The sequence below is a fragment of the Eleutherodactylus coqui genome, chromosome 2 (assembly GCF_035609145.1).
Source record: "Eleutherodactylus coqui strain aEleCoq1 chromosome 2, aEleCoq1.hap1, whole genome shotgun sequence".
Taxonomy (NCBI): Eukaryota; Metazoa; Chordata; class Amphibia; order Anura; family Eleutherodactylidae; genus Eleutherodactylus; species Eleutherodactylus coqui.
The window spans coordinates 219,305,253-219,319,665 of NC_089838.1; the positions used below are offsets into that span (position 1 = coordinate 219,305,253).

The 14,413-nt window shown below is 41.9% G+C and overlaps 1 protein-coding gene across 2 annotated transcripts in view; it reads left to right on the forward strand.

The window, feature by feature from the left end:
* The window catches only part of APBA2 (amyloid beta precursor protein binding family A member 2), a 313,956-nt gene extending 300,267 nt beyond the window's left edge, over positions 1-13,689 (forward strand). For both annotated transcript variants that reach the window (XM_066592503.1, XM_066592504.1), the window contains 2 exons: positions 10,278-10,418; positions 13,497-13,689. In XM_066592503.1, coding sequence (XP_066448600.1) covers positions 10,278-10,418; positions 13,497-13,568 — 213 coding nt within the window. In that variant the 3' untranslated portion in view covers positions 13,569-13,689. The remainder of the gene's footprint in view (positions 1-10,277; positions 10,419-13,496) is intronic.
* The last annotated feature ends 724 nt before the right edge of the window (positions 13,690-14,413 follow it).

Here is a 14,413-nt window from a genome sequence, read left to right on the forward strand (position 1 = left end):
AACATCAGATCAGCAAGGGTCCGACACCCGGCAGCTTTGCCGATCCGCTGTTCAGCAGGCTTATTCATGCAGATCTGATATCGATGACCTATCCTGAGAATAGGTCATCAGTTTTATAGTTTTGAAAACATTTTTAATATGTATGGAAGCTACCTGACATTCTCACATTGGCAGATGTCACACGAAAGAAGAATCAAGCATGTTGGATTTAGCATGACCAAACTTTATCACCCTCTCTCTCCTAATAAACATACGTCCTTAGAGGTGAGATTAATAGTCATTGACAGCTTCTCATGTGTTGATGCATTATTACTTTGTGATGTTATATGTGGGTATACCATGTTTCCGCAAAAAATAGCCCTACCCTGAATATAAACCTTAATGACATTGCATTTAAAAAGAATACATTACCTAGCAGGCTCAGTCCAAGTCCCTCCCGCTGCTCTCCAGAGCTGCAGGGTGGTTCCCACAGTCCTGGGCCGCTCATATCAAATCACTTCCTGGTTATGGGATTCATAAATCCCACCTCCTGGAAGCAGTGGCTGTGATTGGTTCTTCAAGCGCTGCATTGATTAGCTAAGCCACGGTGCTCCAATAACCAATCACAGCCATTATGTTGTGAGGCTGGATTCACAACCATCGTTTAGTGGAGGCGGGATTTATGAATTCCATAACCAGGAAGTGATTCTGTAGGAACCACGTCGGAGCTCAGGATGGCAGCGGGAGGGACCTTGGCCCAAGCCTGCTAGGTAAGTAAAATAAGACATCCTTAAAAATAAGACCTAGCGCCTCTTTTGGGGCGAAAATTAAAATAAGACAGGGTCTTATTTTCGGGAAACACTGTAGTAAATATGCAGGGTTATACCATATATGGTATAACCATGTGTGTGATGGTGACAGTGGTGTTATACAGGCCTTTTATTGTGCAACAGTTCCAATCTCAACTGTTTATAGGAGTATATTGGGTAATACATACATGCAACTTTCATGAGGTTTTGATACAAATGCTTTGTAACAAATTGGTATATTAATAAGAGAGTAATTAAATAGTTACTGGCATTTATGCATCATGTGACAGCTGAAATTAGAGATATTGTGAAACAAAAAGGCTATCTGCAGCTCCAGTCAAAAAGAGATACAGTAATGAAAGTAAGGGTAGTTTTAGACAGGCGTAATATATATGCAATTTAATATCTGTACTGTGGACCCATGCCTATATCAAACTGAACTTGGGTAACCATAAGTTCTGTGGAGATCTAAATTTATTAGCCTACCCTGTTTCCCCGAAAATAAGACGCGTCTTACATTAATTTTTGCTCCCAAATATGCACTACGTCTCATTTTCAGGGGGTGTCTTATTTTGCCGCTGCAAATCCGTCTGTGGCCACTAATCCCTCAATTGGCCAGCTTTGTGAACGAAATTTCTCAGAAATCTCGTCCACATGGGACAGCAAATCTGTCACGGCAAAGCTGGGAGAAGCCGGTGTTGTGGTGCGGATTCACCGGCCACAGAAACGGAAAAGCGTGCAGCCAGGTCGCTTCAAAACAAGCAGCTGAGTGCCGTGGGTTTTGGAGCAGCGCTTTCCCAGCGGAAATCTCGCTGTTTATTGCTGTGGCCAAATTGCGAGATTTCCACTGGAAATACGCTCTGTGAGAACCCAGCCTTAAGAATCACACACAGGTTGCCTGACTCACACACAGAGCCATAAAAAAATAAGGGCTGTAAAGTAACATACCTGTCTGCAGACAGAAGTTCCTGGACCACTTGTAAACAGGGATGGTATTGCAGCTTCTGGCCACCAGGGGGAGCTCATCACAGCAGACATGTACAGCAGGAACAGAACGTACAGTATGGACTTTTCCAGCCAGCAGGGGGAGCTCACAACAGCACAGCAGGGACAGGATAACAGTAGACTGTCTGCAGATCTACCTATACATCTGGAGGTAGGAGACAACGGGGATGGCAGCAGGGGACAGGCCTCTTGACTTGCCTGCACACTTTACTATGCCTTACTATCGGGGGGTGCCTTATATTTGGGACTTCTGCAAATTTCAGGGGGGTGCCTTATTTTCAGGGGGTGCCGTATTTTCGAGGAAACACGGTAGATCCGTAGCAGTGATGATATTGAAATGAAGCATTTGTTTTCCTTTTTCCTTTTTTTTATATACATGCATTTGACCTTCAGTGTCTTTTACTACGCAGTTTGCCTTAAATACTGGTAATCGACACATTTCTGGTTCTACACATATTGGAAGGCAAGCGTATTAAAACCTAATGACTATATACCGTTTAATTGACTTAGTAAATATCTTCCTATAGCAAGGGAATAATTGTGTAGGATTCTATTTCCTGGAATGTGTTGCTATAAAGTCATGGTCCTTGAACTGCAGGATTACATAGAGAAGAAGCCTAGATACATAGGCAAGGGACAGTGTGATAAAGTATAGCTGCAGGGTAAATCATCACAAAGAAATAAAATTAAAAAAATATATTGAGTGTTTTGTAGGAGAGGCAGCTTCAGGCAACAGTATACCCTAAGGTTAGCAATTCTTCTTTTCCCATGATTGTGAGGCAGTATTTATAGGATAAGGCACTAATCTGTGTTAAATTAATGCACAACTAGATTAATGCGTGTGGCTTATCTTTACATACAAGTCATTCCACCGGGAACTAAGGAGTAGAGGTTAAATAGCTTTAAATTGCCCTCTATATAGAAGAGCTCCTGAAGGCTCGTAAAGCCCAAGATGTACAGTTTTAACATTATTTTATTGCTAACACCCCCATGAGAGCTTTATACACACAGAGCAGTCCAGTATGGGGACGACATTAATCAGAATAACACTGCATCTACCTACATATTTCAGCTAAATGAAACTGACCGCCAAAGGTTTCAACACTTACAGGGAAACTGCAAAATCTTTTTTATGTGCTTCAGGTTTAAAAAGATTTGTTCTGTGAAATGCTGACCTAAACTATACCATACTCTCTATTACTGGCAACCAAAAGCTGGAGATTAATACATTCATTGTTTAGTGTAACTAAAAATGTAATTTAGAACACAACCCCCACCCCTACACCCCCCTCCCCCCATGCCAATAAGAATAGAAAGAATAAGCCTTGTAATGTACATACAACAATGATTTTCCTATTCATCAGAGATTGCGTCAAGACAGTTGATCAGCTATGTCCCAAAACCAATTTGGTTTAGGGCTAGACCTGAGGGCTGCACCTAGGATTCCTAGTATTCACCCTTTTATCCCACCAATTGGGATCTGGTCTTTGTTGTTGTGGACTCAAGACCGTTATCCCAGAAATAGTCTCAGTTAAGAGGCAGAAACATGGCCAGGTTAAAGGCCCATTTAGACGGGATGAGTGTCGGGTAAATGATGCCTGACACTCGTCCCCACACATACTAGCTCCCGTTCTGCTGCACAGGAGCTAGTATTGCTAGATCACAGTGGGGCAGCTGCAGGAGATTTTTCTCCTTGCTCTCCCCCACCCTTCTCCATTGCCTTAATATAGTGGCCGTTCAGTACTGAACGACTGCTACTTACACTGAGCGATCAGCAATAAGCTCATTGCCCATTGTTTATGCTGCATAACTGATGGGCAATGAGCAAATCGCTGATCACTCAGTGTAAATAGCGTCAGTTCAGTACTGAACGGACGTTATGTTAAGGCAATGGAGAGGGGCGGGGGAGCGAGACGAGAGAAATCTATTGCAGCCGCCTCGCTGTGAGCCAGCGATTCTAGCTCCTGTGCAGGTGCACAGGAGCTAGTATGTGCGGGGACGAGTGTCGGGCATTATTTACCCGACACTCGTCCAATCTAAATAGGCCTTTACTGTACCACAGTACTAGAGGGTATAGACAGAGACATGATCATGGAACACAGCCAGTGTCTGTAGAGGCGGGATGCTTTAGCGGGATGCAGTGAATCATGCCAAGGGTCAGGGCAGACAGCAAACAGGCTATACTTGTTCAAAAAACAAGCTGAGCTTAGGATAAGAGAAGCTGGTAAAGTTGAGTGGAACAGGTTCAGATCAAAACCAGGAGAGCAGATAGAATACTATAAGACCTTTGCACACTAGGAAACTAACAGCTCAGGCACTCTTCAGTCGAGGAGGGTGTCTTACATAGATAGGTCCTGTCCAGATTGGCAAAGCTGGGTTCGTATGCTGACCCTTTAAAAGGTGGGGGGAGTGCATGCCCTTTAGGCAGCAGTGACCGCAACCCTAAGATGTAGAAGGATGCAGCGGTGGACACAGATGACAAGAGAAAAGGAACTGGTCACTAGCAGGAGGATGTAAGTGAAGTCAGACGAAGACCCAAATCATGACAGATGATCCCTGTAAGATGTGTGTTTCTAATTAACTGTGATGTTTTTTCATAGTGACTATGTAGTCACCTGTCTAGTCAATCTATAGGCCCAATAGGCAATGATAGCAATATTATTTTAGTATGTATATTAGAAATTTGTGTTTTATCTTCCAGGTTTATGATCTTTGGAGGAATATTCCAAATTTCAGTTAACACACACTCATCTAATTTTTTAAACTTTTATCATAGGGCTACATGGAGACTTCTTCACAAAGAAATCTACCACATGTAGATTTCTGCTGGTTGGCATGTCGCAGTTGTAGTAACTTGTGGGTTGCAGAATGACAACATTTACTTTCATTACATGTCAATCAGGCAGGTCAATCCTTGGCTGTGTAACATGTCACACGGCCAAGGTTGACGTGTAGCACTAGCCTTGGGGTTTGTTCACACAGCGGAATCCAATGTGGATTTTTTCCATGTGGATTCCGTCTCTAAAACCACAGCAGAAAGCTGTGGTTAAGCAGCATTTACCTGGTGTGTTTTGCCGTAGATTCACATACGGATTAAACCCGGTCAATCGGCAAGATTTGTGTGCGTAATTTCCGGCGCAATTCCACGTGAAGAAGGGGCATGTTGACTAATTGGTTCCTGATTCTTAAAAGCTAGTGGAACAGAACTTGTTTCTACTGGCCATCCTGACCACTTGGTACAATTGGACTTTTCATTTGTTCTTTGATAGGAAATTCAACAGTTGCTCTAATCTGAAAGTTACCTCCCTTGGTGATAAGTTTCCTACAATTGAATCAATCTACACTGGGCTGCTGAACTTTTTTTTTCATTTTATACCTTTTAATAAAGAAAATCCCTCTGTTCCTGTTTATTGTTACACAGTCCTGTAGAGAGCCGGGCTGTATGTTGTTCTTGGTTTCCGATAAATATATGCATCAGCTGCGCACTGTGACGGTAGACGTGGATGCGCACTGAGTACATTTTTCTACATCCTACTCCCAACACTCATTTCTCTGTACAATGCCTAGTGTGATCATGTGCAGTAGATTTTTGCCCATTCTGTGCAAAGAACTCACAATTGACCACAATTAGAGATGAGTGAGCACCAAAATGCTCGGGTGCTCGTTACTCAGGACGAACTTTTCGCGATGCTCGAGGGTTCGTTTCGAGTAACGAACCCCATTGAAGTCAATGGGCGACCCGAGCATTTTTGTATATCGGCGATGCTCGCTAAGGTTTTCATTTGTGAAAATCTGGGCAATTCAAGAAAGCGATGGGAACGACACAGCAACGGATAGGGCAGGTGAGGGGCTACATGTTGGGCCAAATCTCAAGTTCCCAGGTCCCACTATTAAGCCACAATAGCGGTAAGAGTGCCCCCCCCCCACTGTCAGCATAAAGATCGTTCTCCTTTGCCATAGCTGTAACAGCTGTGGCAGAGAAGAACGATGTTTGCCCATTGAATTCAATGGAGCCGGCAATACAGCAGGTTCCACTGAAAGCAATGGGCTGCCGGCGATCGCAGGATGAATTGTCGGGAAGGGCTTAAATATATAAGCCCTTCCCTGCAATTCATCCAGAAATGTGTTACAATAAAAATATATACCGGCGTATAAGGCGACGGGGCGTATAAGACGACCCCCCAACTGTCACCTTATACGCCGGCAATACAGTGGAGCAAAGAATAAAAATCATTACTCACTTCTCCTGGTCTTCTGCGGCGCTGCTGCAGGCTGTTGCTCCCTCCTGGTCCCCGGCAGAGCATTGCTTTCTGGACGCAGTGGTTGAAATCCCCGCCTCCAGAAACACACGTGCCTTCAGCCAATCACAGCCATTCAATGACATCATTGTCATTGGCTGTGATTGGCTGAAGGCACGTGTGTTTCTGGAGGCGGGGATTTAAAGCCCTTCATAGAGAAAGCAATGCTCTGCCGGGAACCAGGAGGGAGCGACAGCCTGCAGCAGCGGCGCAGAATGCCAGGAGAAGTGAGTAATGATTTTTATTCTTTGCTCCGCTGTATTCCTGGCGTATAAGGTGACAGTTGGGGGGTCGTCTTATACGCCCCGTCGCCTTATACGCCGGTATATATTTTTATTGTAACACATTTCTGGATGAATTGCAGGGAAGGGCTTATATATTTAAGCCCTTCCCGACAATTCATCCCGCGATCGCCGGCAGCCCATTGCTTTCAGTGGAACCTGCTGTATTGCCGGCTCCATTGAATTCAATGGGCAAACATCGTTCTTCTCAGCTGTGGCAGAGAAGAATGATTTGTCTTCTATATGTTCTCAATGGGGTCGGCGCTGCTGCCGCCGGCCCCATTGAGCGCATATAGAGAAGGGCAGATTTTAATACTCGGGTGACACCTAATCTCGCCAGCCACTTACTGCAGGGGGGTGGTATAGGGCTTGAACGTTGCAGGGGGAAGTTGTAATGCTTTCCCTGTCTTTCTATTGGCCAGAAGAGCGCACAAATTTCTCAGGGAAGAAAATGAAAGTAACCCGAACACCGCGTGGTACTCGTTACGAGTAACGAGCATCTCGAACACCCTAATACTCGAACGAGTATCAAGCTCGGACGAGTATGCTCGCTCATCTCTAACCACAATACCAACAAGGCACAGAATCCCAGAGAAACTATGTCATAGACAATTACTGGCCAGGAAATAAACCGCCACAAAGAGGGAGCCAGCAATAATGAAATTAATAGATAGAGCAATCAATAAATATAGTGGAATTGATTTCTTTAGTCTTTACCTGGTCTTTGTAAAGAAAACCTTGCGATGAAGCAATTGCTTCCATTTTTTGCTGATTAGTGCTCGCCACAGCTTGACGTTTATTTTGGTAAAATAGAGCATGTCTGATGGTCTTTGAAGGATAGGGGATTACCACTAAGGCACCCATTAATCGCAACAACAGGGGTTCCATGTTCCCCTCTCTTGCTATTGTAGGCTCACTGCACCCATCCACAGTAATGTGGAGATTGAATGGAGTGGCGATTCTGCATGAAGGGAGCATGCACGGCTGCATTCAATCTCTTCCTCACTGCAAGGAGGGCAGTGAGCCTGGAGGAGAGGGCAACACAAGACCCCCATTCTCAGGATCAGTGGGGGTTTCAGCAGTGAGACCCTCACCGATCAGTCTTTTATCATCTATCCTATAGATAGAGGCACTGATGCACCTATTAATCCCAATAACAGGGGTCCCGTGTTCCCCTCTTCTTGCTATTTTAGGTTCATTGCACCCATCCACAGTAATGTGGAGATTGAATGGAGTGGCGATTCTGCATGAACGGAGCTTTATCATGCATGCACGACTGCATTCAATCTCTTCCTCACTGCAAGGAGGGCAGTGAGCCTGGAGGAGAGGGCAACACAAGACCCCCATTCTCGGGATCACTGGGGGTTTCAGCAGTAAGACCCTCACCGATCAGTCTTTTATCATTTTTCCTATGGATAAGTGATACAAGTCTGTCTTGGCACAACACCTTTAAGTACTACTCTGCATTACAAGCTGCAAAGGAAAATATCTCACAAGTGTTCTTTTGAATTACAATTACGTTCTAACCTTCAATTTTATAGTCTTAGAAAAAGGCTTTATAAGCTCTTTAGAAATTAGTTGAAACATCAATGTTTTGACAGATTTTTCCTTAATTAAGTGCTTTTTACCATTTTGAGTATGTGAAGGCTCAATCAGGCTGAGATTTAATGTGTGCCATTTTTAAGAAAATGTTTCAGATTTGAGAGAATGCCTTTTTTTATTTTTTGACGTAAAGATTTTTGAGATAATTATCACTGATTAAAAGGCTTCTGATCCATGAAGGCTGTATTTAAAATCCACGAGAGCAGTTTGAATACATAATCCACAACACTTAATTTCTGATCCATTACTTATTGGAAATCATGGATATGGTTTTTTGCATGTATTAGACAAATCTCAATGTGGGATTTATTCTGATTGTTATATTTGAAATCGGGAAGGAAGGTTTACCCTCTAATTTGGGGCAATTGGTATCTGCCTCATAAGGGTTTTTGCCTTCCTTTGGATCTACACAGTAGGATTATAGGTTGGATTTGAAGGACCCATGTATTTCAACCTTATCAACTATGAAACTATGATCTTGAGTACCTGCACTTTCACTTCAGAGCTATCCTGCCGATTGTCTGTTTTCGGCTCCTTTCGGCAACTGAAGACAGCCCCATGCAGTGCTATTATACCGCCATATTGGACTATTGTCAGCCGCCAGAAGGGGCAAAAAGGAGGTGATGACGCTGGAGTGCTCTGAAGTGAAAGTGCAGGTACACTTTAAAGAAATTCAACTCTACATTCCATATAGTTATAAAATCTACTGTAAACCCTTGCTATCCAACCGTCACCCATGGGCTTTATTACTTCTGTGAATGACTCTTAGCAGCTGCTACAATCTTCCCTGAATGCAACATCATAAACTATGTCTGTATTCTTTTCTACTAATCATGTTCTCAAAACAACATTGTAGACACAGACACTAGTCCGCAATGTTAAATTCACAGTCAAGTCATCTCTTGACATTGCCTTGTTATATAAGGAGGTGGACTGACTGCTAATTAAAAATCTCAGACTATTGTCTTCACTTCCAAGCTTTTTCTAAGAATGAAGCAGCCGTATTTAGGTGAAGTTTTCATGAGACATCGATGCATAGTTCTGTCATTAGTCAGATCTAGGAATTGCAGAGTTCTATTGAGGGTAGGGTTGAAAAGAGTAAACGGAAAGGAATTTCAAAAAGTTTTAATAGTGCAAATTACTAGAAAGTGAATTATATATTAATAATTATCAAAGGACTTTTTTACATGGCACGATTACCAAGCGAAAAATCGTTAGAATGAGTGATTTTCACTATAATTGTTAAGTGTAAGCGCGCAGAGCGGTCCTGAAAATCATTGTCTCTTCAAATGATTCTCTGACTCGAAAGCAGTGGCAGAAGGATTGTTTAGTGGTGTGGTTATGTACCTAAGAACGGTCGTAACTACTCAGTTATTATTGAGTGTAAATACATGCCAAGCAAATGATATATGACCGCTACGTCACTGCTGGTTGCATGTCCGTTCCAATTAATCTTGCTGTTAAAAGGAACTTGAGAATAATCATAAAGTTTTGTTCTCCTTTCTGTGACTAACTTTTTAACACCACTTCCATACATTGTTGATGTTCAGAAATGTTGGTTCAGTCCCACTTTTTTTCCATCCACCTTTCTACTGTATTTAAGGTACACAATTCCCCAAGTGGCAAAGAAAGTGGGACTTAAAATGAAGGTGAAAACTGATGATGAAGTAGAATTTACCCAAAATGTCTAGAAAAAAAAAGTAAAAACTGATGCCAATTGATACGTTTGTGCATGAACATGATCTCTAGCTTACAAACTTTGATCCATGAGGTACAGATCTTGCATGTGTAGCTCTAACATAATGGAAGGCTCAGAAGACTAAAGGCCCATTTACACGTAACAATCATCGCGCAAAATGTGTTCAAACAACCGAAAATGAGCGCTGTTACGTGCAAACGGGGGCATCGTGCCCTTTTTGTTTGAACGATAATTTTAAGGTGAACTTAAAATCCATCATTCAGCTACTGAGAGTTAAAGCAAACACATTTATCTCTTAATAGACTGCATGCTGTTTCGATTAATCACACTCTTGCCTCTGCAAACAGCTCCTGGAGGCTCTTTTACATGCAAATGAAGATGATAAAGTGTTAATGGCCATTAACACTTTCTGCAAATACATTGCAAAATCTTTTAATCTTTTAGTCTTTGCTGTAAATGGGCCTTTACATGCTTCTGCTAAATTGATATAGTGTATTTAACACAATTGGTAATCTTGCAACAACACAACCAAACACTGGAAAATTTGCCTCAATAGGTACGTTGAATGTGAAACAGTGATTTTTATTTCCCTTTGTGATTGCAGATCTGCAGCCTCATGAGAGGAGGTATTGCCGAGAGAGGTGGGGTAAGAGTCGGACATCGCATTATTGAGATCAATGGGCAAAGCGTGGTGGCCACAGCTCATGAGAAGATAGTTCAAGCTCTTTCCAATTCAGTAGGGGAGGTAAGAACCTGCTATTTGTCCTGTAGCTATTCTAACACAAGACAGCAAGCGTTCAGAGCTTATCAACGCTTGCCAATCATTGGCGCATCTTTAAATGCACATTTTACATTTGCCTTTTTTGAGGATGTGAGGTTACTGGGATGTGTAAAGATTTTATTGTCTGCAATTTTGCTTGGAGCATTTGCTGCGCACAGAGATATAATGGATCCCATTTACACGCCAGGGTACATGCTGCTTGACTATTGTTACTGTGACTGTAATATTCCCATCTTGGTTAGAGGGGCAGCAGACATAAGGATTAACTATCTGCTGCAATGAATTGAGATGTTGAGTCCTATGAATATATTCTTTCATTTGTGAACTGCTTTAGACAGATATGAAAACATTAGATATACAAGTCAGTCTCCACAGGCCTGATACCCTGTGTTCAGCCGCATTGTGCAGCCCAGGGCTTTGAACATTTTATTTAAGATGTTTCATTGATGAGATAAATTGATATTCAAAAGCAGTCAAGAAGAAAGGATTTTGGGTTTAAAAATGTATAAAACCCATTTATTTCACAGCTCCATTTTTCTGCAGCTCTGTTATGTGTGGTTCATTGTGATAAGGGAAGACAGACAAGGTTGCTATAATTTTTTATTCATGTGTGGCCATATAGATTCTATGAAATCAATAGGTGGCATGTCGGCACCATCTGTATGATTAATAGGCAGAGGAAATGGGAAAAAGACTGCATATAAAGCTACTAGTTTGAAAGTGGTCCACAGTGATTGCATATTAATTGTATTAACATGTACTCTATATATGTATACAGATGTTTGTCACTTTCACTTTTCCTAATAGTTCAACTTTTATCCAAAGGGTTAAATGAGACTTTTATACTTTCTTTGCTTGATGTACCTAATGTGAATATTGCCAAAAAAACTAAAACATAGAAGCATAAAAAAACAATAGTGCCTTCATACATCGCTTAGTGCAACCCCCTCAACCACAGCAATCCCAAAACTTCCTACTTTCCCCCACTAGTAACAGCTGTGCCCTTCTTTTCCAGTAGTTTTATATGTCCAACCTCCCGCAGTGTCACAGAAATATCTTCCTACGCCCCTTTCCCCAATATACTTGCTCTCCTGATGCTCCTGCAATGTGTTGTCAGCAGGCAGGAAGCTATGCAGGAGCTTCCTGTTCCTGCAGCGATCTCAACTACTAGAGGGCGCACACCCACTGGCATTTTTCTTCTCTTGCGCTGCGAGAGCGAGTAAAAACACTGTGATATTGCCAGTGTTTTCAATGGGGCTAGCGGCAGCAGCACTAGCCCCATTGAAAACATAGGGAGAATAGCGTGGACTTTTGCTACAGCTGTCACAGAAGTCCAGCATGCTATCCCATTGCTTTCAATGGGGTCGGCCCCATTGCAAGCAGTGGTTTTGTGGCAACCCCCACAGCATTATTTTCAGGGAAGGGCTTTAAATATAAGCCATTCCCTGAAAATCATCCCTTGCTGGTTAAAAAAAAAAACTTACTCACCTTTCCGCTGCTCAGACGCGTCTTCCGGCTGGCTCCCCTGCACTGCCTTCCAGCAGGCAGGGGTTTAAAAATCCCCGCCTCCTGAAAGGGCTGTGCTGATTAGCTGAGCGTTCAGCCAATTACAGCCAGCGCTGCTGCTGGCCCCAATAAAAACACTGACAATATCACAGCGTTTTTCCTGCGCTGCGAGGTGAGTGTTTTCACTTGCTCTCGCAGCGCAAGAGAAAAAAAACGCCAGAGATTGATGTAGGAAAATACACCAAAGTGTAAGTATCTGAAAGTCAGTTTGTGCTTTGTCTGTCTGGCAGTAGTGGTGATCTCTGTCTCTGCTCAGAATAAGGATCACACTATATTTTTAGGAAAAATTCCATGTTATTAGTAGTGTTTTTTTTATGGTGTTTTTTAAACCCCCCAAAAAAACTCGGCAACATATTAGCTGCAAGTAAAAAGAGAAATATTACACATGGAACAAACAATGTGGTTTATTTGGTGGTAATCTTTTTTCATGTGTGTGTTTTTGGTTCATTGGAGCTTTTTTTGCCATTGCAGTATGCTGTTGGTTTGGCTTTTTAAAAAAAATCATTTTTGCATTGATTTCTCTAAAGGACATGAAAAAGACAGAAAAAAAGCATATTATAAAGGTGAATTAAAAAAATACCATTAGAGATGAGCGAGCACGCTTGGATAAAGCAGTTACTCAAGTGAGCATCGCTCTTCTCGAGTAACTGCTTACTGCTCCGAGCAGGCTCGGGTGGGCGGCGGATATTAGCAGGGGGTAGAGAGAGATCTCTCTCACTTTCACCCCCGCCCCCCTGCCCCCCCCCCCCCCGAATCTGCTCGGACCAGTAAGCAGTTACTCGAGAAGAGCGATGCTCACTCGAGTAACTGCTTTATCCGAGCGTGCCCACTCATCTCTAAATGCCATCCAAAAAGTACTAATTAAAAACATCATAACGAAGTTATGTACCCACCTTATAAATGTCACTGTAGTACAAAACAAGGACTTAGCCTAATTTTACTTTTTGTGGCCGTGCATGAGATAGTGTGCAGATGGCCAGATGTAATTTACATTACATTAATAGCATTGCTTACAAATAGTTATTACATTCACGTCTGTGTATTGTCATATTTTTAATGTGATTCTTTTTTTGTACAATTAAGTCATCAGCTATTAAGCCTATGTAAGTAATGATGGTACATGGTGAATTGAGACGGAATTCTTCTTCTTCCTGTGTTTTATTTTTAAGGTGGACCTTCATAATTATAATATATGGAACCTACTTTGTGACATATGGCCAATGGTGCTACTATTTGTGTTTTTGTAGGTCCGTTATGGATCTATAACAAGATGATGTACGATCCCTCAGTCAGGCTCCTCAGTTAAACATACGAATTGCGTAACATATAATACAAGAAAAGGATATTTGATACTGAAAGAAAAATAGCTTAGGAAGGGAGAAACAGCCTGTATGGCTGGAAGAAATGTTCAGCAGTAACTGGTGTGTCACGTCCTTCCAACCTCAATTCTAAATGGCTTTCTTCTCTGTGCCACAGATCCACATGAAGACTATGCCAGCAGCGATGTTCAGACTTCTTACTGGACAGGAGACACCTCTCTACATCTAACAAGGAGCAGCCATAAAAGAAATTGTATCTCAAGCTCAGATCAAAATACATCCACATATCGACAGAGACACTGGGCAGATATTTTGTATTTCGAGCAAAAGAACAACAAATACCGATGGACAGATACTTTTGCTTTTCTTCTTTTTATTTCTTGCTTCTTTTTTTTTGCCAGGGGCATTGCCAGTTCCAAGCAAGTCCACCACCGACAGGGACAATTTGTACATCATAGTCATTCCGGACTGTTTACTCTTCATGACTAGTAATGAGGATATTTATTTGTTATTGTACATGTAGTGTTAAGGTGTATGTGCTGTATGTTACATTGGTAAGTGTATGGAAATAGAGACAGAGAAAGATGGACACAATATACTGTGGATTCCAATGAAGACCAATGAAATCCATTTCAAGCTTTGTTCATGTGGAAATGCATCGCTTAAGAGGTCCCATTAAACAAAGTCTGTGTAAGCCAATATAGTCTACACCATCATTTTCAGTTGGGTCCTGGTCTTTCATGTTTATTGCAGATTGTTATCCTATGTAATGTCAATCCAAATGTCCAGTTTGCTAGATCATATCAATGTAGTTTATGAAACTCTATCTACATTAGATAAAGCAAATCAAAATGCAGTATTGTTTCAAGAACAGGGCAGGTAGGACAGAAGCATTGGCCCATTGTTCTGCTGTACTTCCTTCTGGGGGATAAAGTGAGGGCTTGCAGCAATAAAACTGCACACTAATTATTATATAAGGTGTATATTACCCCCTATTTATTTAACATAGACTTAACTAACTTTTTGTAACTTTTTTATATAATGTTTTATTTTAGTTTTCTCATTGTTAACAGA